Source organism: Macaca nemestrina, chromosome 12 (assembly GCF_043159975.1).
Source record: "Macaca nemestrina isolate mMacNem1 chromosome 12, mMacNem.hap1, whole genome shotgun sequence".
NCBI lineage: Eukaryota > Metazoa > Chordata > Mammalia > Primates > Cercopithecidae > Macaca > Macaca nemestrina.
The window spans coordinates 74,163,008-74,186,933 of NC_092136.1; the positions used below are offsets into that span (position 1 = coordinate 74,163,008).

The window sequence follows — 23,926 nt, forward strand, 5'->3', positions numbered from 1 at the left end:
AGTGGTGCAATCACAGCTCACCACAGCCTCCAACTCCTGGGCTCAAGGCATCCTCCCACGTAGGCCTTCCAAAGCGCTGAGATTGCAGGCATGAGCCACCAGGCCCAGCCTATTTCCTTTATGTTATACTTAGTCCCAGATAAAAAATGACCTTAGATCAGCCCTTTCCTCTTTGGTTGGGGAGAGGAGGGCTTAAATTCAGGTACTGTGAAACAGAAGAATGGACTCAGTGCTATGTGACAAATCTGTGTATGTAAATGTGTGTATATACACACATAAATTATACATATGAATACATTTTCATTTTCATATTTTGCAAAAAGGATAGCCAATGCTCTGGACCTCTGGTCCTTTTTGTAGGGTACCCTCTGAGGCCCGGAACCTTTGCTCAACTCTCAGGCTGTCCGGGGAAGTTTTAGGCGGTGATACCGAGCTGCAGACCAATGTAAGAGCTCGGGGCTGTGGGACTGAAGAGAGGAAGCGACCGTTGGGAACTGAGGTGGGCCCAGGGCTTAAGCTGAGCTGGCGAGGGTAGAGGTGCTGGTCCCGTGCGGTGGTGGGGACCGGGCTGTGGGCTGGAGGGAGGGGCAGCGCCGAGGGGGCGGGACGGGGCGGGCTCGCGGAGGAGGCCAACGGTTGGCCCCAACCGCCACTGACTACAGCCTGCGTCCGCCTCTTTCGTTGCCATTACCTCTTTCCGGCAGTCGACCTGCTCTTTGCTTCTCGGGGTTTGTCTCCGTGTCCTCCCTCTGTTTCTCCCTCTCTATCCTCCTCTGTCTCCGTCTCCGCAGCCTTGGGGCCGGTGCCTCTCCCAGGCTTCGGCGAATGAGACCTGGGGACTTGCCCCCGCGCCCCATGGAAGAACCCCCGGCGTCCAGCTCTGCCCCGACAGAGACGGAGGAGCCGGGGTCCAGTGCAGGTGAGCGGGGTTGGGAGACAGGAGAGCTCCCGAGGAGGACTCAACTGTGGGGACAGGTTGAGCAAGACCATCTGCGCTTGGGAAATCCAGCCTTGGATCATTGAGACAGAGCCACCCTGTCCGCTAGGATCTGACCTGGCCGGAGTATTCTTGGCTAGTCCTATTTTTATTTGTTCTCACTGAAGCCTGACTTAAACCTCAGAATTATCACTGCAGAGATGAAAGGGGACTGAGACTGGAAAACCCCTTCTTACCAGAGGTCTCTGGTCGGCAGAAAGATCCCTGAGCTTCAGTTTCAACTTAGGAGACCTGGGTCTTGGTCCAGATTTTACTGTGGAGCGGCATTCAGTAAGCTTTGCCCCCATCCTGTGCCTGAGTTTTCCCATCTATACCATGAGGTGGTTTAGACTACAGATCTTCAAAGGTCTGGCACGTAATAGGTGCTCCTTAAATATTACTTGTTAGGAGTGAATAGATGAGATAGGGAGGCCTCCTTCTGGGATTCACTGGAGGCTCACTGGGTTAGTTGGAGGCTGTGGAATTACATTATTATAGCCTGAGAAGTAGGCGGTATTATCTCCATTTTATAAGTGAGGAAACTGAAGCTCAGAAGTAAAGTGACTTGCTAGTAAGTGTCAAAGATAAGTCAGACTTCAGAGTCCATGCTAGGCTATACTCTCTCCCAGTAAGAAAGCGGGGAGGACTTGATGGGAAAGTGATTATATCGAGCAGCAATTAATCATTTGAATTCTCTGCCTAAATGAACCCCAGAGCAGGACCATATCTGATTCTTTTCTCTCCCCAGTTTCCAGCACCTGATTTGTGTGAAATAGTTTGGGTGGCAATGCCAGAATCACCATCTATGTTACTTCTGTCATCAACACGATCAGTATAATTACAAAAATTAATGGCTGTAATTGTTATAGTGATAATAAAGCATAAGTGAAACTGTGAAGACATCAAAATTTATAATTAAACACACCTATTGAAACAGGACTCTAAAATTTATAAAGCACTTTTGAGTGGTTCTTCATATTGATCTGCTTAGGTAGGTATTATTATCCATAGTGTACAACAAGAAATCCAAGATCTAGAGGTTGAGTAACCATCAAAACGTCATGCAGCAAGAAATGGAGCTGAGACATGAATCCAGCCCATCTGACAAGTTGTGCTTCTCCTTTGCTGATTTCCTATTTCCTCTCCCTTTCCTTTTTTTTTTTTTTTTTGAGACAGAGTCTTGCTGTGTCACCCAAGCTGGAGTACAGTGGTGCAATCTCAGCTCACTGCAACCTCCACCTCCTGGTTTCAAGTGATTCTCCCGCCTCAGCCTCCTGAATAGCTGGGATTACAGGTGGATGCCACCATGCCCAGCCAATTTTTTTTTGTATTTTTAGTAGAGACGAGGTGTTACCATATTGGCCAGGGTGGTCTCGAACTCCTGACCTCAAGTGATCTGCCCACCTCAGCCTCCCAAAGTGCTGGGATTACAGGCATGAGCCACCGCACCCAGCCTCTTCCTTTCCTGTTCTGAGCCCTATCCTACTCCATGCCTATCCTGTGCTCCATTCTTCTTATCACCTGGAGAATTCCTGTTTAAATTTAACTAATAGTCACATGTTGTCTGATGATAGTAGTGTTGGTTTAACTTCTAATTAAAGTGGTAAGAGTTTAAAGTATGTTCTCTTTCAGCAATAAAGAGGGATTTAAATGTTTTTAAGAAAGGGAGTTGTAATTGTTATTATTGTCATTGTTATCCACAGGATTCAAGGAATAAAACTAGAATATACATTAGTTCGTAGTTTAAAAATAACTGTCGTATATTGCACTCATACTATGTCACAGGCCTTGTAATAGCCACTGTAGTTAAGCATTTTATTTCTATCACCTACTCTACTGAATTGTATAGGGGAGGATCCTGAAGCATAGAGAAGTTGAGTAACATGCCCAAGGTCACATAGTCCTGGCCTGGTCCAAATCCTATGTTCTTAACCATTACCCCAGCCTGGCTCAGAGACAGATTATTTGCTTAGAACAAAGCCTGACCCTCCCAGGGAGGAGAGCCTGAATTGAGGGGAGAGAAGTGTGCTCTAGTATTGGGTGAGAAGATGGTCTCCCCTTGCTTATCTTTTGATTCTGCTGTTGAGAGCCTGAGATTGAAATGAAGGGAGGCTTTTCTTCTGGACTCAGCAAGGCCACTCCCGCAGTTCCCCTCATGATACTGAGCCATAGTTCTTTTCCCTTCTTTAAGTTAGGAACAAGTGACTAAGTATTCATATGCTATTGATAAAAGTTTGTCTTGATTAACACTAGGAGGCTGTAACCAAAAGCAGTGAAACTTTGCCCTATAGTTCATTGTCCTGAAAGCTTCCTGGAAGATTGGTCTAAAATCATCATGCCATTCCTCTGTCAAGAACTCTTGAGTGGTCTCCCATCTGTGGAATAAACACCTTAATAAAGTATCTAAGCCTCCCAGGATCTGGACTGTACTGACCCCTTCAGTCCCACCTCTGCCCCATCCCTTGCACTCCACCTTACTGTAGTCATACTAAACTACTGAGAGGCCCTACAACTCTCTGTGTTTTCTGTCACCTATAGGCTTTTCACATCCTCGTCCTCTGCCCTTCTCCTTTTCACCCTCAGTTGGCTAACCTATAGGTTGTTTTCTGTCACCTATACGCTTTTCACATCCTTGTCCTCTACCCTTCTTCTTTTCACCCTCAGTTGGCTAACCCACTATTCATTCTTTAAGATCTGGCTCACTCATTCAGTCATTCAACAAAAATTTGTTGAGTGCCTATTATGTACTAGGCATAGTTCTAGGTGTCAAGGTGGAGCAATAAGAAAACAGACATACCCTTGCCCTTTCTGGAGCTTCCATTTTGTGGTATGTATTAAACAAATGTAACATAGGAGACATCAAAGTGTGATAAGTGGTGTGGAGAATAGAACAAGGAAAGAAGATAGGCTGGGGCAAAGGAGTTGACAGAGAAACCCTACTGATTGGATGATGTTTGAGCAGAGCTGAAGAAGTTGAGAGAGTGTTATGTGACTATCTGAAACGAGTGTTCCAGGCAGAGCCTGTGACTATATGAGGCAGGAGCTCTTTTGGCTCAATAATTCTCTCCAAAAATCCTTCTCTGGTGCCTTGATCTGGACAGATGCCACTTTTATGTTTTTCTACTTGCTATTGTGTTTACCTCTAAAGTAGCACTTATTACATCGTGTTATAATTGTCCATGTATATGTCTGTTTCCCTCACTTGATTGGGTTTCTTGAGAGCAGGAACCTCTGATCCTTCTCTATCTTCTCAGCACCTATTTTAGAGCCTGACATGGAGGAGACACCTAGAAATATTTATTGAATAAATCGTTCTTACAGCCTGATAATATTTACAAATGATTTGTAAAGTTGGGTTTGGATGACAGTTGGTTTGAGGAAAAAGTAATTCTAAGGCTGCCTTTTGTCTGTCTGGCTTGATTCCCCTTTTGAGCCTCTGAGAAGTGGAACACCTGGTTTTCTTTAAGAAGAATACTTGGAGACTCCATTGTGAGCATTATGGCAGGGTAGCCAAACTGTAAAATGGGGGGTAAAATATAACAAAGGCAGCCGGGCATGGTGGCTCACACCTGTAGTACCAGCGCTTTGGGAGGCCGAGGTGGGTGGACCACCTGAGGTCAGGAATTTGAGACCAGCCTGGCCAACGTGGTGAAACCCATCTCTGCTAAAAATACAAAAAATTAGCTGGGCGTGGTGGCAGGCGCTTGCAGTCCCAGCTACTCGGGAGGCTGAGGCAGGAGAATTGTTTGAACCCAGGAGGTGGAGGTTGCAGTGAGCCGAGCTCACGCCATTGCACTCAAGCTTGGGCAACAAGAGCAAAACTCCATCTCAAAAGAAAAAAAAAATAACAAAGCCCTTTATAGCTGAATTTGTGAGAAAGTAAGAGAAATCTCCAGGGACTAAGAAACCAAGCGTGAACTGAAAACCAGAGTGATTAGCTCCTTAATCTGCCCTCAGCTGTACTGGATGTCTCACCTAGAAACTTGGACTTTAATAGGCCTGTTTTTATACCAAATGAAGCTATAGGTCCGCATGGGTTAGACTCTAGTGGGTTTTTGTTGTTGTTTTGTTTTGTTTTTGAGACGGAATCTTGCTTTGTCGCCCAGGCTGGAGTGCAGTGATACAATCTCGGCTCACTGCAAGCTCCGCCTCCTGGATTCACACCATTCTCCTGCCTCAGCCTCCTGAGTAGCTGGGACTACAGGCACCCACCACTATGCCCAGCTAATTTTTTTGTATTTTCAGTAGAGACAGGGTTTCACCATGTTAGCCAGGATGGTCTCCATCTCCTGACCTCGTGATCTGCCCACCTCGGCCTCCCAGAGTACTGGGATTACAGGCGTGAGCCACCATGCCCAGCCTGGTTAGACTCTAGTTTTTGACAGAGGATGGCATGTGAAATCCTCACATGAAACTAGGTCCCTTGAAAATCTGCACCCTGTGTAGGGTGTATACCTTCTGATAGGGTGGACTAGTATCTTAATTCATTTTCCGTTGCTTATAACAGAATACCTGAAACTAGATAACTTATAAAGAAAAGAAATTTCTTACAGTTATGGAGTCTGAGAAATCCAAGGTCCAGAGGCCACATCTGGTGAGGGCTTTCTTGCTAGTGGGGACTCTGCAGAGTCTGAAGGCAGCACAGGGCATCACATGGCAAGGGAGCTGACTATGCTAGCTCAGATCTCTGGTTTTCCTCTTATAAAGCCCCTAATGCAACTCCCTTGATAACGCATTCATCCATTCATTCATTCATGAGGACAGAGCCCTTATAACCCAGTCACCTCTTAGAAGCCCCACCTCTCAACACTGCCATATCGGGGATTAAGTTTCAACATGAGTTTTGGAGGGGACATATATCATACCAGATCTACTAGGAAAAAAAAAATTCTCCCTACTGACACAGAGGGAAGACAAAGAAGATTGCCTTTTATCCTAGGCTTTTGTACAGAAAAAAAGTTTTCCTAGAAAATTCTTAACCACAGCCATTCACTCGTATAGATACCCAAATGGCCTAGAAACTCCAAGTCAAGAATTGACATTAAAAACCACCTCAGGCTGGTAATACCCCTGGATGCTTGGCAAAAAGAAATGCAAAACCGCTCTGCTCCAAGATACATACTTGACACAGGCCACACAGAATTCCCACAGGGTCTGGAGTTAATGAAATTCTCATTTGTTAAATAAGAATGTATATTGCTTGCTTTGTACTATTGAGAGCATATGTTACTCTTGTATAAATAAACATTTGAATATGTATCTGTGCCTCCCCTTTGCTCTCCAGAAGTGAAATGATGAAGCAGAATTTATATGCAGGCCAGCATTTGGGTATGGACACACATTGAGCTGCCTTCTATCCTTGCAGAGGTCATGGAAGAAGTGACAACATGCTCCTTCAACAGCCCTCTGTTCCGGCAGGAAGATGACAGAGGGATTACCTACCGGATCCCAGCCCTGCTCTACATACCCCCCACCCACACCTTCCTGGCCTTTGCAGAGAAGCGTTCCACGAGCAGGGATGAGGATGCTCTCCACCTGGTGCTGAGGCGAGGGTTGAGGATTGGGCACTTGGTACAGGTGACTCTTCATCCCAGATCTGAGTCTGGGCCTCAGTTTCTCTTCACAAAGCTCAGAGCTCTTCAGGATCTGTGCCTTTTCTCATCAGTACAGGAAAGCCATGTGGGGAGCAGAGGCAGAAAAAACAGCAAAAACAATGGCTCTCACTGAGTGCTTATTGTGTTCCAGGGGCACATTGGGTCCTCACAGCCACTCTGTTTCGTAGGTACTGTTTTCAGTCATATTTTACAGACAAGGAAACTGAGAGTCAGAGAGGTTGCCATTTGCTCAAGGTTATACAGCTATAATAAAGCAGTAGAAGCTGGCTTCAAACTCAGTTGCTGACTCCAGAGACCGCCTCAGTTATTTAGATTCAGCTAACGTATGATGTGCCTTTCATTTATATTCCATTTAATCCTCATAAATCACCCAAGGAAGTAAGCATTGGTAGTCCAATTTTGCTGATGGTGGATCCTGGTGCTCCAGAGGTAAGTAATTTGCTCAGGACCACATTTAGCAGATGACGGGGGGATACCAGTAATAACCACACTTCTACTACTAATGCTAATGCTGTATGTGAGGTACATTTTATTATCTCCACTTTGCAGGAGGTAACCAGGCCTGAGAATTAAGCTCATTTGCTTTGGTCACACATCTAATAAGTGGGAGAACTGGAGTTGGAGCCCTTCCTCTTCAGTAGAACATTTTGACTGTATTTTTAGTGAGGAAAGAGAGGTTGCTATTCTTTGGCCTGGAAGCTACGGGGTTATTTCAGACCCCAGATAGGCATACGTCAGAGATATTGTGGATTTGGTTCCAGACCACCACAATAAAGTGACTGTCACAGTAAAACAAGACACATAAATTTTTTGGTTTCCCGGTGCATATAAAAGTTATGTTTACACTATACTGTAATCTATTAAGTGTGTAGTAGCATTATGTCTAAAAAAAAGTACACACCTTAAAATATTACTGAAAAGTGCTAATGATTATTTGAACCTTTGGCTAGTCAGTCTTTTTGCTGGAGTAGGTCTTGCCCTGATGTTGGTGGCTGCTGACTTATCAGGGTGGTGGTTGCTGAAGACTCAGTGTATTATTATTATTATTATCATTATTATTGAAGCATTTCTTACTTATATAGATAATTTCTTAAAATAAGACAATGGGCTGGGCACAGTGGCTCATACCTATAATCCCAGAACTTTGGGAGGCCAAAGTGGGAGGATTGCTTGAGCTCAGGAGTTTAAGACTGGCCTGGGCAACATAGCAAGACCTTGTCTCTAATAAAAATAAAAAACATTAGGTGGGTGTAGTGGCACACACCTGTAGTCCACAGCTACTTGGGAGGCTGAGGGGGAGGATTGCTTGAGCCCAGTTCAGGGCTCCAGTAAGCTGCGATTGTGCCACTGGGGGACAGCAATACCCTGTCTACCCCCAACAAGAAATAAGACAACAATGAAGTTTGCTGAAACAGTTGACTCTTCCTTTCACAAAAGATTTTTCTGTAGCATGCAATGCTACAGAATTTGATAGCATTTTTCCCATAGTAGAACTCATAAATGAATCCTCTCAAACCCTGCTGCTGCTTTATCAACTAAGTTGATGTAATATTTTAAATCCTTTGTTGTCATTTTGACAGTGTTTACAGCATCTTCACCAGAAGTAGATCCTATCTCAAAAAACTACTTTCTTTGCTCATCTGTAAGAAGCAAGTCATTTGTTCAAGTTTTATCATGAGATTGCAGCAATTTAGTCACATCTTCAGGCTCCACTTCTAATTCTCTTGCTATTTCCACCATATCTACAGTTACTTCCTCTACTGAAGTCTTGAACCCCTCAAAGTCATCCATGAGTTGTGGGAATCAACTTCTCAATGTCTCTTAATGTTGATATTATGACCTCCCATGAATCATGAATGTTCTGAATGGCATCTAGACTAGTGAAATTTTTCCAGAAGGTTTTCAGTTTACTTTGACCAGATTCATCAGAACAATCACTATCTATGGCAACTATAGTCTTGTGAAATGTATTTCTTAAATAATGAAACTTGGAAGTTGAAATGACTCCTTGATCTGTGGGCTACAGAATGGATGTTGTATTAGTGGCTGTGAAAACAACATTAATCTTATACATCTCCATCAGAGCTCTTGGATGACAAGGTACATTGTCAATGACCAGTAATATTTTGAAAGGAATCTTTTTACCTGAGGAATAGGTCTTAACAGGGGCCTGTAAACAGAAGTGCTTCATCCAGGCTTTTTTTTATTGTAGAGCACTGGCAGAGTAGATTTAGGATAACTCTTAAGAGCCCTAGGATTTTCTGAGTGACAAATGAGCATTGACCTCAATTTAAAGTGACCAGCCTGTCTTTTGAAGGTTTGAAGCCAGACATTGACTTCTCTCTAGCCATGAAAGTCCTAGATGGCATCTTTCAGTAGAAGGCTGTTTTATCTACAGGGAAATCTGTTGTTTGGTGTAGCCACCTTTGTCAGTTACCTTAGCTAGATCTTCTGGATAACTTTCTGTACCTTCTCCCATCAGCACTTCCTGCTTCACCTTGCCCTTTTATGTTATGGAGACAGCTTCTTGCCTTAAACCTCATGAACCATCCTCTGCTACTTTCCAGCTTTTCTTGTGCAGCTTCCATACCTCTCTCAGCCTTTGTAGAATTGAAGAGAGTTAGGGCTCTGCCCTGGATTAGGCTTTGTCTTAAGGGAGTGCTGTGGCTGGTCTGATCTTTTATCCAGACCTCTAAAACTTTCTCCCTATCAGCAATATGGCTGTTTTGCTTTCTTATCATTCCTGTATTCACTGGAGTAGCACTTTTAATTTCCTTCAAGAACTTTTCAGCCTGGTGCGATATCTCATGCCTGTAATCCCAGCACTTTGGGAGGCCAAGGTAGGCAGATCACTAGGTCAGGAGTTTGAGACCAGCTTGACCAACATGCTGAAACCCTGTCTTTACTGAAAATACAAAAAAAAAAAAAATTAGCCAGGCGTGGTGGTGCATGCCTATAATCCCAGCTAGTCAGGAGGCTGAGGCAGGAGAATAGCTTGAACCCAGGAGGCGGAGGTTGTGGTGAGCAGAGATTGAGCCACTGCAATCCAGCCTGGGCAACAGAGGGAGACTCTGTTTCAAAAAAAAAAAAAAAAAAGAATTTTTTCTTTGCATTTACAACTTGGCTGTTTGGCACAAGAGGCCTAGCTTTCGGCCTGTCTTGGCTTTCAACATGACTTCCTCCTAAGTTTAATCATTTCTAGCTTTGATTTAAAGTGAAAGATGGGGGACTCTTCCTTTCACTTGAACACTTAGAGGCCATTGTAGGGTTACTAATTGGCCTAATTTCAATATTGTTGTGTTTCAGGGAATAGGCTGAAGGAGAGGGAGAGAGATGAGGGAACGGTTGGTGGAGCAGTCAGGACACATATAGCATTTATCAAGTTCACCATGTAATATGGGCACAGTTGTCATACTCCAAAACAATTACAGTAATAACATTAAAGATCACTGATGAAAAATCACCGTAACAGATATAATAATAATGACAATGTTTGAGATATTGTGAGAATTAACTGAAACATGACAAAGACATGAAGTGAGCACATGCTCACTTCAGGGTTGCCACAAACCTTCAGTTTATAAAGACAATATCTGAGAAATGCAGTAGGGCAAAGTGCAATAAATCACATATACCTGTATTTCTTATTGTTGCTTTCCTCTCTCCCAGGGCTAGCTTAAGTGAGACAAATGAGACAATGGTTTTGAGAGTCTTTTGTAAAAATATATATAGCTGTGTCATCTCTCTATATCTATATAGTAGGCACTTTAATACTCCTAACCTACCCTGCTTTTTTACCTACAGATGCCTCAAATCTGACCATTAAATCTTCATATCCATAGCAGATAACCTTCTGCTGTTAAAGTGCACAGTGCAAATGCTATTCTGCTTGAACATGGGCCTTGCTATCAATCCCTATCTTTGCTTTTGATGACATTGGCTCACATTTCTCTTGGTGAAGTTTTTTTATTTTGTGGGATTTTTGGTTCCTGCTCTTTCACCTTATCTTGTCATGAGTTTTTCTCATGGCCTCCCAGGACCAGACTTCTGCATGTATAACTAGCCTCCACAGAGGCCCAGCCCTACAGCCCAGTAGAACTTGGGATTCTAGCTCTTTCCTTTCTTCTAGGACAAGCATTGCCTGTGGTCATCGGTCATGTTGCACTGTTTTTGATCAAGACAGTAGGCTGTTAAGCATTTTTTAAAATACTATTTTTTTAGATACAACTTCTATATTGCCTAGGCTGGTCTTGAACTCCTGGCTCAAACAATTTTCCTGTCTCAGCCTCCTGAGTAGCTAGGACTACAGGTGTACACCACTGTGCCCAGCCTTTTAAGTTTTAACTATCTGTTTGTCTGTCTGTCTGTCTGTCTAGAGACAAGCCCTCTCTGTGTTGCCCAGGCGGGAGTGCAGTGGCTATTCACAGGTGTGATTGTTGCATACTACAGCCTCAAACTCCTGGCCTCAAGCAATCTTCTCGCCTAAGCCTCCTGAGTAGCCGCAACTACAGGCAGGTGCCACTGAGCCAAGCAAGCATTTTTTATCAGACCACAACTGTTGTATAACTTCACTACTCAGTAGTCATACACATTCACAAACATGTCCCCTTTAATTCATTCTCTCTTTATTTCATTCTCTGATTTATTTAATTGTAGAATCTTGAAGTTAGAAGAATCATAAGCCCAACTTCTTTCCCAATATAGAAATCTGTATTCTATTGGTAGTTACTAAAATCTTAGTGGTTAAGAGCATGGCTTTGGAGTCAGTCAAGACCTATCATTTATTGGCTTTGTGACCTTGGATACTTGACTCTTCTCTGTTTCATCATCTGCAACATATAGTTAATAATAGATACCACATAGTAAGAACTAAACATTTGTCATTTTCCATTAAGGGTCTCCTTGCACAACTCTTCAAATGAGCACCTGATTGCTGTGGCAGCTGTTTTTTGTCTGTGAATGAGATGATCTCTACTTCTCTATAACTACCCATTGGTTTATTCTGCCTTCTGGGGCAGTCAATCTATACAAAATGTAGATACAATCTCTTTTTCAGAGAACTACTCTCTGAAGTACCTGAAAGCTGCATTCATGCCCTCTGAGTATTATGTTTTCTGGGCTAAACAACTTCAGTTCTTTCTGTAATTTCTTAGGGCACAGTCCTGATTTGGTTTCTGGTCCCTTGAAAAGTGTGATTACTGTCCTTGGGATCCGGTCTGAGATGGCAGTGTCCTTTTTTAAAGTAGAATACTCGGAACTGAACTTGGGACTCCAAGGGTAGACCAACCATCTCAGCAATGAGGTGAGCTATCCTATCTTGTATTCCCTTTAATGCAATTGAAGGTAAAATAGCACTTTCTTGGTAGCTACATAGCACAATTGACTATGTAGATTGTGTAGACTATGTAGACTATGTAGACTATGTAGAGTAGATGGTCAGCCAAAACCTCCAAGTCTTTTTCACATTTGTTGTTCTCTTTTTAAAAAAAAAAAAAAAAATTAATTGTAGTAAAATATATCTAACATAAATTTTACCATCCTAACCATTTTTAAATGTATAATTCATTAGTGCCAGGTATATTCAAATTGTGCAGCCAATCTTCAGAAATTTTGATTTTTCAAAACTGAAAGTCTACACCCATTAAACAGCTCCCCATTTCTCCCTCCTCAGTCCCTGGCAACCACTAATCTACTTTCTGTTTCTATAATTTTGACTACTCTGGATATCTCATATAAGTCGAATTGTATAGTGTTTGTCTTTTTGTGATGGCTTATTTCACTTATGTAATGTCCTCAGGTTTCATCCATGTTGTAGCATGTATCAGAATTTCCTTCCTATTTAAGGCTGAATAATGTATCATTGTATGTAACCACATTTTGTTTATTCATTTTTTTTTTTTTTTTTTGAGGCAGGGTCTCACTTTGTTGCCCAGGCTGGAGTGCAGTGGCGTGCTCATGGCTCTGCAACCTCGAACTCCTGGGCTCAAGCAATCCTCAGCCTCCTGAGTAGGTGGGACTTCAAGTGTATGCCACCATACCCAGCTAATTTATTTTATCTTATTTTTGTAGAAATCGGGATTTCTGTATGTTGCCCGGGCTCCCTTCATCTCTTGATGGATGCTTTGGTTGCTTTTCCCTGTTGGGTATTGTGAATAACATTGCTATGAATAAGGGTGTGAAAATATCTCTTTGAGACTTTGCTTTTAAATCTTTTGGACGTAAACACAGAAGTTGAATTGCTGGATCATTTGGTAATTTTATATGTAATGAGAAACTGTCATGCTATTTTCCATAGTGGCTATACCATTTTATATTCCTACCAACAGTACACAATGGTTCTAGTTTTCCACATCCTCACCAACATTTGTTATTTTCTGGTGTGTGTGTGTGGTAGCTGTCCAAATAGTTGTGAGGGGGATACGGGATATCTCATTGTGGTTTTTAGTTGCATTTAGTTGCATTAATTAGTGATGCTGAACATGTTTTCATATGCTTGTTGATTACATTTGTTCTTGTTTTACATTTTCTTTCTTTCTTTTTTTGAGATGGAGTCTTACTCCGTCACTCAGGCTGGAGTGCAGTGGCACGATCTCGGCTCACTGCAACGTCTGCCTCCTGGGTTAAAGCGATTCTCCTGCCACAGCCTCCCAAGTAGCTGGGACTACAAGCGTGTGCCACCATGCCTGGCTCATTTTTTTGTGTGTATTTTTAGTAGAGACAGGGTTTCACCATGTTGACCAGGCTGGTCTCGAACTCTTGACCTCAAGTGATCCACCCACCTCGGCCTCCTAAAGTATTGGGATTATAGGCATAAGCCACAGCACCTGGCCTACATTTGTTCTTTAATCAGTTTTCCCCATGCACATTTTTAAGCCACAACGTGTTTTACCTCTGTCAAGCCTCAGCTTGATTTATATGTCCCATTGCTCCAGCTAGTTGAGATCATCTTAGATTCCAAGGCTTTCATGCTTTGTTTACTCTTTCTTCCACCTTCATGTCAACTATATGTTAGATATATCTGGCTCAAATTATTTTCTCCTCTCAACCACTAAGGATGACTAAACTTCTGACTTCCCCAAAACTAGACTGCTTAATAAGTAAGCTGACTTGATCACTTACCTCTGGCATGTTTAGTGTGCTTAGGGTACTCTGGTATAGAATGGGCTGTCCCAGAGATCTTGAATTCCCTTTTGAACTAGCGTAGTTCAAGGACGGAATGGTTTTTTATCCAGAAGACTGCAAGGGGTCTCTTCTGTGGAATGGGAGTTAGCACTAGATAACCCTTATGGTCCATTATGGCTTAGTTTTCTTTTTTGTTTTTGAAACAGGGTCTTGCTCTGTCACCTAGAGGGGAGTGTAGTGATTGATCATAGCTCACTGCTGCCTCAAACTCCTGGGCTTAATTGATTCTCCTGCTTCAGCCTCCCAAGTAGATAGGACTTCAGGTACTTACCACCAGGCCCAGATAATGTAAAAAATAAAAATAAAAATAAAAATGCTTTGTAGAGATAAGGACCCACTATGTTGCCCAAGTTGATCTCAAACTCCTGGCCTCAGGCAAATGGCTCTGAGAGTCTATGATCTGAGCCTGCTTAATCTGTTTTGTCTATTTATACATAAATTAATTTTTTAGGCCGGGCGCGGTGGCTCAAGCCTGTAATCCCAGCACTTTGGGAGGCCGAGACGGGCGGATCACGAGGTCAGGAGATCGAGACCATCCTGTCTAACACGGTGAAACCCCGTCTCTACTAAAAAAAATACAAAAAACTAGCTGGGCGAGGTGGCGGGCGTCTGTAGTCCCAGCTACTCGGGAGGCTGAGGCAGGAGAATGGCGTAAACTCGGGAGGTGGAGCTTGCAGTGAGCTGAGATCCGGCCACTGCACTCCAGCCTGGGCAACAGAGCGAGACTCCGTCTCAAAAAAAAAAAAAAGAAATTAATTTTTTAAATTTATTTTTTGTTTTAGGTAGTTAATACATTTCATATAGCTGAAAAATAAAAATAGTATAAAAAGATATATTTCTCATTTCCATTCCCCTATCTCTTATAGGCAATCACTATTATTTCTTGTTATCTTTTCGGTGCTACTTCATACAGAAGCAAAGCAAAACAAGTATGTACTCTTAATTGCCCATTTAAAAACTTTTAAAAATGTGAAGTGATAACATATGCAGAAAACATAAAACATAAATGTGAAATGCACAAAACCTAAGTGTCAGCTCAGTGAGTTATGACAAAGCCAACACTTGTGGACTCATCATATATAGAACTAATATTCCAAGAAATAGAATGTTGTCAGCATCTGAGAAGTTTCTCTTATGGCCCCGCCCTTCTTCCCAAAGGAGAAGTTAATTATATTAAGTTGATTTATAGCCCTAGAGTTTAGTTTTGCTTTTTTTAATCTATGTAGTCTTTTGGTCTGGCTTTTTTTGTTCAGTATTCTTGAGATTTATCCAAATTGTTGTGTGTAACCCTAATTTGTTTTTCATTGTTACATAGTATTCTGTCGTATGAACATACCACAATTAAGTGATCCATTTTACTGTTGTTGGATACTTGGGTTAGTTATTATAAGTATAGACTATACTGCTATGAATATTCTTATACATGTTTTTGGTACTGCAGGCATACATTTTGTCGGGTATGTAGCTAGGAGTGGAATTACTGGTTCATGTGGTATGTGTACGTTCTACCTCAGTAGATAATGTCAACCAGTTTTCTCAAGTGATGGTTTTAAGGGCTGTTCTGCCTCAGTTCCATCCTTATTCCTTGGATTTGGCCCTTTAAGGTTCCATCTCAAATTACATGACAGTTTACCAGGCCTTCAAGTTTTGTCCTCCTACTCGATAAGGTTGTCAAATGACTTGCTCAGCTTCTCAGCCTTTCAGTTACTTCTTTGAGAATTAGTAGGATGCCCTAAGGGGAAAGGGACCAGCCAACCTCTCTGAATGAACTTAGCGTGTAATTCTTCATTCTTATGTTTGCTCTCTGCTCTCTGGTGCTTTCATATATTTTGTTTTTGTTTAAATGTTTTATCTATTTTTTTCAAGTTCTCAGTGGAAGGATTGGTCCAATTATTTAGTTTGCTGTAACCAGAAGTCCCTTTCCTCCACATTTCTGATGCAAAAAGTAGCATACTACATACACTATTGTGTGTTTTGCTTTCTTTGTTTAAGAATATATTATGAAAATCAGGCCGGGCGCGGTGGCTCACACCTGTAATCCCAGCATTTTGGGAGGCCAAGGCAGGTGGATCACCTGAGGTCAGGAGTTTCAAACCAGCCTGGCCAACATGTCAAAACCCCGTCTCTACTAAAAATAGAAAAATTAGCTGGACGTGATGGTGCAAGCCTGTAATCCCAGATACTCAGGAGGTTGAGGCATGAGAACCGCTTGAACCTGGGAGGCAGAGATTGCAGTGAGCTGAGATTGCACCACTGCACTGCAGCCTGGTTGACAGAAAGAGAGACTCCATCTCAAAAAAAAAAAAAAAATTATGGAAATCTTTCCATATCACTATACATGGAAAAAAGTTTTACCCCATGTATTGCATGTTTATTTCACCCATCCTCTATTGATGAATATTTGAGTTGTTTGTAGTATTTTGCTACTTCAAGTAATGCTGCATTTGAATAATCTTATACATACTTAATTTGATGAGCAGATATATCTTAGGATGGATTCCCAGAATTGGGCATGATGGGAAAGGATAAATGTTGTTTGTAATTTTGATATATGTCCTACATACAGGTTGAACTATTTGCACTTCAATCCATATATGAAAGTGCCAGTTTCTTGACATTTGCCAATACAGTATTGTCAAGCTTTATGATTTTGCTAATTTGACAGATGTAAAAGTTATATCAATTTAGTTATTTTGTTTTATTTTTATTTTTAGAGATGGGATTTTGCCATGTTGCCCAGACTGGTCTCGAACTCCTGGGCTCAAGCTATCCTAACGTGCTGGGATTACAGCATGAGCCACTGTGCCTGGCCATTGTCAGTTTAGTCTTAATTTGCATTTCTCTCTTATAAGTGAAGCTGAACTTTTTTTTCTCTTTTTGTAAGTTGTCTGATCTTGCTCTTTGCCCATTTCTGTTGGGTTCCTGGAAATTGTCTTACCAATTTCTACTATTGTTTTGAAAATATGTTAGGGAGATTAGATCTTTCTTTATTTGCAATATGTCTGATTAGGCATTATCTCATCGTATCCTTATAATAACTCCTTTGTGAGGATGTTATTAAACTTTCCACTTAACTGATGAAGAAATTGAGGTAAAGTAAGATTAAGCAACTTGCCCATAGTCACAAAATAAGTGATGAAAGCATGGTTTGAACTAGGTGTCTCTGAATCTATGCTTGAGCTTTCAACAAAAGTTATGAATTGCCTTCCCAGTGTAGTACAGGAAGGAAAAAAATTTGTCTTAAATTTCCCTTTATTTGCCTAAAATTTCCCTATTTGTCTGCCTTGCTTTTCTTCTCTTCCTTTTCTTTCTTTCCTTTCCTTTTCTTTTTTTTCTTTCTTTCGTTGTAAAAATATTTAGCTCCTATTATGTACCAGGTGCTGGAGAATCAATATTAGTAACTAGTAGTATAAGCCCTCAAAAGGCTCATAGTCTAGAAAAGGAAGACAGTCACAAGAAGTTACAATGTTATACAATAAATTTATTAGGGGAGGAGAGTGAGTTTCATGGAAGGCTTCATAAAGGAGGTGACTTTTGAGTTGGGTATGGAGGATGATTTGGAAATCTAGATAAAATGAGGAAGAGCATTCCAGACAGAGGAGACAGCTTGTACAACATTTAGCATTGTCTCTTTCCAGCTTTGTAAGTTATCCTGTAATATTTGAGAATTTAGTGAGTAGTTAGGCCTTCATGATTTTATAGATTTCAATATCATTTCTTATTTATGAAAAATACTAATACTTTTAATGAGCTTCATGTTTTCCTATTAGTATCTCACTCCTACTTTCTCCCTTCTCCTTGTCTAGTGGGGGCCCCTGAAGCCACTGATGGAAGCCACACTACCTGGGCATCGGACCATGAACCCCTGTCCTGTATGGGAACGGAAGAGTGGTTATGTGTTCCTGTTCTTCATCTGTGTGCGGGGCCATGTCACAGAGCGTCAACAGATTGTATCAGGCAGGAATGCTGCCCGCCTTTGCTTCATCTGCAGTCAGGATGCTGGATGTTCATGGAGTGAGGTGAGGGACTTGACTGAGGAGGTCATTGGCTCAGAGCTGAAGCACTGGGCCACATTTGCTGTGGGCCCAGGTCATGGCATCCAGCTGCAGTCAGGGAGACTCGTCATCCCTGCATATACCTACTACATCCCTTCCTGGTTCTTTTGCTTCCAGCTACCATGTAAAACCAGGCCTCATTCTCTGATGATCTATAGTGATGACCTAGGGGTCACATGGCACCATGGGAGACTCATTAGGCCTATGGTTACAGTAGAATGCGAAGTGGCAGAGGTGACTGGGAGGGCTGGCCACCCTGTGCTATATTGCAGTGCCCGGACACCAAACAGGTGCCGGGCAGAGGCTCTCAGCACTGACCATGGTGAAGGCTTTCAGAGGCTGGCCCTGAGTCAACAGCTCTGTGAGCCCCCACATGGTTGCCAAGGGAGTGTGGTAAGTTTCCGGCCCCTGGAGATCCCGCATAGGTGCCAGGACTCTAATAGCAAAGATGTACCCACCATTCAGCAGAGCTCTCCAGGCAGTTCACTGAGGCTGGAGGAGGAAGCTGGAACACCGTCAGAATCATGGCTCTTGTACTCACACCCAACCAGTAGGAAACGGAGGGTTGACCTAGGAATCTATCTCAACCAGACCCCCTTGGAGGCTGCCTGCTGGTCCCGCCCCTGGATCTTGCACTGTGGGCCCTGTGGCTACTCTGATCTGGCTGCTCTGGAGGAGGAGGGCTTGTTTGGGTGTTTATTTGAATGTGGGACCAAGCAAGAGTGTGAGCAGATTGCCTTCCGCCTGTTTACAGACCGGGAGATCCTGAGCCACCTGCAGGGGCACTGCACCAGCCCTGGTAGGAACCCGAGCCAATTCAAAAGCAATTAATTGGCTTAGGACCCAATTTCCATAGATGCAAATGGCAATTACAGCCAGGTTAACAGAAGCTACTGAAGTCTACAGAGAATCAAAAAACTTAATATTCTGTTCCCTACCTTTTTTCACTTCTCCCCCTCCAAAGAGCAAAATGAAAATTTTGCCTTAGCTACTGCAGTGGAAAGAGCACTGAACTAGGAGTTCAAAGACCAGAATGTGGTTCTGGCTCTGCCACTGGCTTGCTTTTGGACCTTGGATGTGTCACCTGAACTCTCTGGACCTCAGGTTTCCATCTGTAAAATGAGAGTATTGGTTCTAAGATTTCTTATCTTCTCATCCCTAGGAGAAGCATAGTGCCTGCATCCTTCATGGTCAGTAAGTCCTGGCTGTATAGAAGACTCTGATGTCAAAATAGAAATCAGAGGACTTATCTTTTCACATGACTTACCCCTTATCCAAGTGTGAGGTTACAGGCAGGTGTCATGGCAGGAAGGAAGACCAGATCTATATGATTTGTTCCATTTTTAATAACAAAAATATCCACACCCTTCTAATAATGGTCAGAGCTCTGTAGGCACTCTATCCTAGAGGAATTAAGCAAAACAGAAGAATCATGAAGTCTCCTACCTTCTACAGCTTTGTAGTTCTGCTTACCTTCTCTTCCTCATCCAGAAACATCATTTTCTAGGGAGGACAATGAGAATCTCAGTGCCAGTAGTACTGGATAATAGTGTGTATTGCTTCTGGTGGCATTACCCTGATGAAGGATGGGCTTAAGTTCATTTATTAGGATGTTCCCGATGGGAAAAGGACATGGATTAGGACTTTAAAACACTGGACAGAATTTCCCACAGTCTCTGCCCTCAAGGAGTTCACCAGTTTATGGGGCTAGAAGAGGGAGAAAATTCAAGAAAATAAATGTAGCTGGTGGGAGAGTTTGTAGATGTTGGGCTATATGTTGGGGTGATGGTAGCTCCTGATGTAATTTTCTTAGTTGCATCTTCAATGTGCCTGGAGTCGTCTGTCCAAGGCTTGTCCAGGCTTCTGGGTTTGTTTTTTGTTTGTTTTGTTTTTTCTCAGGATATTGTCCTGGCCCAGCTACTCCTTTACCTGTGAGAAGATCTTCACCATTAGGAAGATCTCTGGACCCCCAAATCTCAGAATCAGGCCTATTTGTATAGGCCCATGGAAATCACTACTTGTGAAGTAAGGATGCCTTTTTGTCTAATGATTTTCATGCTGAACTTAGTCCATGCTGAGTCTCTTAGATGATACCACGTTGGTTGTTCCTATCTTAGATTGTTTCCCCCATAGCCTGTTCTTGCAACAGAAATTCTATCATGAGAGGTTTATTTTTTTGTACCTATTTTAGGAGGCTAATGCTTAAACTGGTATCAACTAAATATATTTGGTGTTGTATAATGACCACAGAGAACAAGTCTTAGTCATGAAATATAGCCTAGGAGGCTAGGGGTTACTGTTGCACTAGTTGGGTAGAGAGAGTCCTACAGGATGAAAGTCGAGATTAACTTTACCTACTTTAACAGATTGCTTAAGCCATGGCTTAGAGTGGCTTTTAAAAATCCCCTTAGCCTCTCCTACCTTTGCCAAGGTAATCTTCCCAATACACAATTATTTATTCACTCATGCATACATTTATCTAAATATTTCTTGAGTGCTTAATACAAGGTACTTTCTACTGCCATTCCTTGGCTCTAAATCATTTGTGGTTCCCTATTGCCTATTATAATGTAAAGATGTTTACATTTAGCCTGACATGTAGGACCTTCCAGCTGTTGAGTGAAATAATGCACACTTTACTCTACTTCCTTATATGAGGCCCAGTGTCAGGGAAAACCTCTGTCAAGTTGACCGGTGGAGGGTGGTGGTGGTCTAGGGATGGGCAGGGTTGGTGCAGGGAGGAATTGGGGAAGGGGAGAGGATTAAAAGGGCAGCCCCCTCCTAAGTGGTAGAAACTCCTTGTTAAGCAAAGCTTTCCTGAGCACTGTACTGCAAGTGGATAGGAATAGGGAGGATGGCCAAGTCCTACAACCAGGGCTAAAGGATGAAAAGAATGAGAATATCAGCTTCTTTAGTACTACTCAAGAAGGGAGTCAAGGCAGGGACCTTGGTCCTGTGCCATTGTGACCCAGAGATGTCTAATACCAGTACTCATAAGAGGTCCATCTCTAAATTGCCCTCCTCTTACTTCTTCCCCCTACCTCATGTTTTTTCTCTTTAATGACTAGCATCGAAACTCTTTAATTGGGGGAGGCCTATGTGCTTATCTCAGGAATAGTAAGAAAAGGGAATTGGGAACGGGGGAAATCCAGAATAAGGACTTGAGAGAGGAGCAGAGTGGGTGATGGCAGCTGTGAAGAAAAAGAACAGATCAGAAGAGTCCTGGCACCTTAGGAAGAAAAAGTGTCACAGACACGAGGCCTAGGCTGGAGAGATGATATAGGTGGTAGCTGCTGTGAAGAAGAAATGACAACAGGCTGGAGCTGTTCCCTGAAACCTGTGGAAAGGAAGAGAGACCTGCACAGGCTGGCACTTAGCTTGTGGAGAAGGTCCTAACCCAACACTGCAACTTTAAGCTGGCTTAACTTGTCCAAGTTCCAGATGACCAACAAAGACAGCTATAGACACTCCAGCTCTGTGCCCATTACCCAACCTGGGAGCTATTCCATGATACTGGTACCCTAAGTGAACCCATTTCAGCCACTCAGATTGACAGGGTGGAAAAGACAGGGCAGGTGGTAGCAGCTGTGAAGAAAAGAGGAAAACAGACAGGTAGCCTGTCTACAGGCATGTAGAGAGGACTACATAGGCCTCGGTCCTTTGCCCTCAGGAGCCCCCTTCCTGTCCCTTGGACTTTTAGAATGGATCCTTCCAGCACACATGGCCCAACACTGAGAGTGCAGGAAGCATGGGTAGGGGCCTCCTGCTGCTGGTGTATACCCAGGCCAGCCTCCTGCCGACACAGCCTACTGGCTGTGTTCATGTTCTCACTATTCACCTTAGGCCATTGTCTGGGTACTTAATTTGGACTTGTTTCCCCTGGTCACCAGTCTCCCCTCAGATATTCACAGGACGTCAAGTAGCTTCAGCCATGGGTAAGAGGTTTTTCACTCTGCCTGTTGGGTAGCCCAAAGGACCCACAAAGGTCAACCTGAGGCTGCACAGCCTCCTCCCCAGGGCAGTAGAAATTGATATCTCACTTTCGCCCGATTAGGCTTCTCACTCTTCTCGAGTAGGCCATAATCCACCTCTTCAGTAGGCCACGCATCCGTCTCTGCGGTGCCAGAATTCACAGTCTGGGCCTCCCTTTGGTCCTTACCATAGGCTGCCATGTATTATTGTCTATGTTGTGCCCTCTAGGCCTCTGCTAGGCTGTGAACTCCTTGACTGACTCCTCACTGTGTCCTTTTTACCTTGAATCACAGTGGCTTATCTAAAAGTATAAGCTTTTTTTCTATCGTATTCTGAATTCTCTGAAGGTAAGGACTATGTCTGATTCCTCTCTTTGTCCTCTGCACCCAGCATAGGGCCTGAAACAGAGTAGCCAGCAGTAAAGATACACTGAATGAATGAATGAGTCAACGATCCTTGGCCTCTGGAGCTAATTGAGAAGGCCAGGGGCAGTTCCGCTTTAGGGAGAAGGATGTTGCATCCCTTTGTAGATTGTGTAGCATTCAAAACCTGCTGAACACTCACCCTCAATGTGTATTCTCTGTTCTGGCCTGCTTCCAGGTCAGTTATACACTTCCTGGGATGGGCCTTTCTCTGGCTTAAGCTTGGTTGTCCCTGGCTTTCCCAAGGATCACAGCCCAAAAGGTGCAGTGGGGAAAATTTATGGCCTATTCGAGAAGAGTGGGCAGCCTAATCAAGCCAAGCCTTGATTTGGGGTTCTCACTTAACTGGTATTTTCCCTTTGTCCCCAATTGAATTTTCTGTAGTTACAACTTTTCCAGGCTTCTAAGGGAGTTGCTGAGGCTTGATGTGTTCTGACTATGTCTTGGCTTTGTGATACTGAGCGCCAGAAATACTCTGTACTATGAAAACTACCATCATTCTTTGAAACAACAAAGAGGAATAAAGAACTTAATTCTGGTGACTATTGTTTTTTTTTTTTTCTTAAACTGTAAGATGATTATTATACTAATATCTAGTTTGAGGCAATTTCTTGGTTTCTCATAAGAACTTTTACTCTCAGAAACTTTACTAATGATAATCCTTTGGACTTTTACACCTTGTTATTTGAACATAATTACCTATTAAGGGAAGCAGAGCAGGGATTACAATGCCTAGTTATGGAGCACAATCTCATACACTAGCTTTTAAGAGGAGGAGCCAGAGGTACAGAGTCACCACTGACACCAATACTGGTGCTTGCCACTGCGTCACTTAACCTTTTTTCAAAACACCTTGAGATTGTTCCCAACTTGTAGCTGAAGGGGCCACAAATATTTATTACTAGCCAAATCAAGTGGAATGATAGCTTTAACTTAACTGCTAATTTTTACTTGACTTTGTTTGTCCCATTGAGATGTTTAAGGCACTACTGAATTTGGCCAAATGTTTCAGCATAAGCTCTGTTAGTAGGTCAGTCTGCTCTCTTAATTTCACTATTGGAAAGCTTTCAGGCTGGGCATGGTGGTTCATACCTGCAATCCCAGCACTTTTGGAACACTGAATCACAGAAAAACATCTTTGGCTGGTGGAGAATGCCTGTGTCAGTAGAAAACTGAAAGAAGGGAGCCAGGCAGAAACTGATAAGGGTTGAGAGGCGGCAAGATTCCTGATGATAGCCAGTAGGGTCCTTCACTGTTGTGGGAACCAGTGACCTACCAGCGTTTATTTCTTAAGCTAGCTTGAATTTTATATATGTGTATACGGAGCATTTTGACCCTCTTTTCCCATGATTGATCTGTCTGGAGTAGTGAATTCTTTAAGCTCTGGAACGAGGGTATAAAGTTGATCAAAAGTAGCAATGAACATTGTGATAGTAACTGACACAGTACCTCCCAAAGTGAAAGTTTGCTCTTGGAATTGAAGCAAGAGCCATGCAACAGGCAGCATACACATCTTAAGTGGTAGGCAACACAATCACAGGTTGATCAACTTCGCTAAGTTCTAGTGGCGTGTTTGCAGGTTCCGATCACTATGAGCTTTAAAGGCTTTGTTAACCTGTTGGTGATGTCGCATGAAGATTGTCCAAGAAATTACTTTAAATACTAAAGTTTAATGAACACTATTACCTACCAGTACATTACCAG

The 23,926-nt window shown here is 42.7% G+C and overlaps 1 protein-coding gene across 1 annotated transcript; it reads left to right on the top strand.

Moving 5' to 3' along the window:
- Positions 1-267: 267 nt before the first annotated feature.
- LOC105468754 (neuraminidase 3) lies at positions 268-22,764 on the top strand. The gene is given in 6 exon segments (XM_011719079.3): positions 268-608; positions 611-673; positions 676-745; positions 747-919; positions 6,342-6,553; positions 17,580-22,764. Coding segments are annotated over 6 exon segments (1,875 nt in total). The 5' UTR covers positions 268-331; the 3' UTR covers positions 18,660-22,764.
- Positions 22,765-23,926: the final 1,162 nt, after the last annotated feature.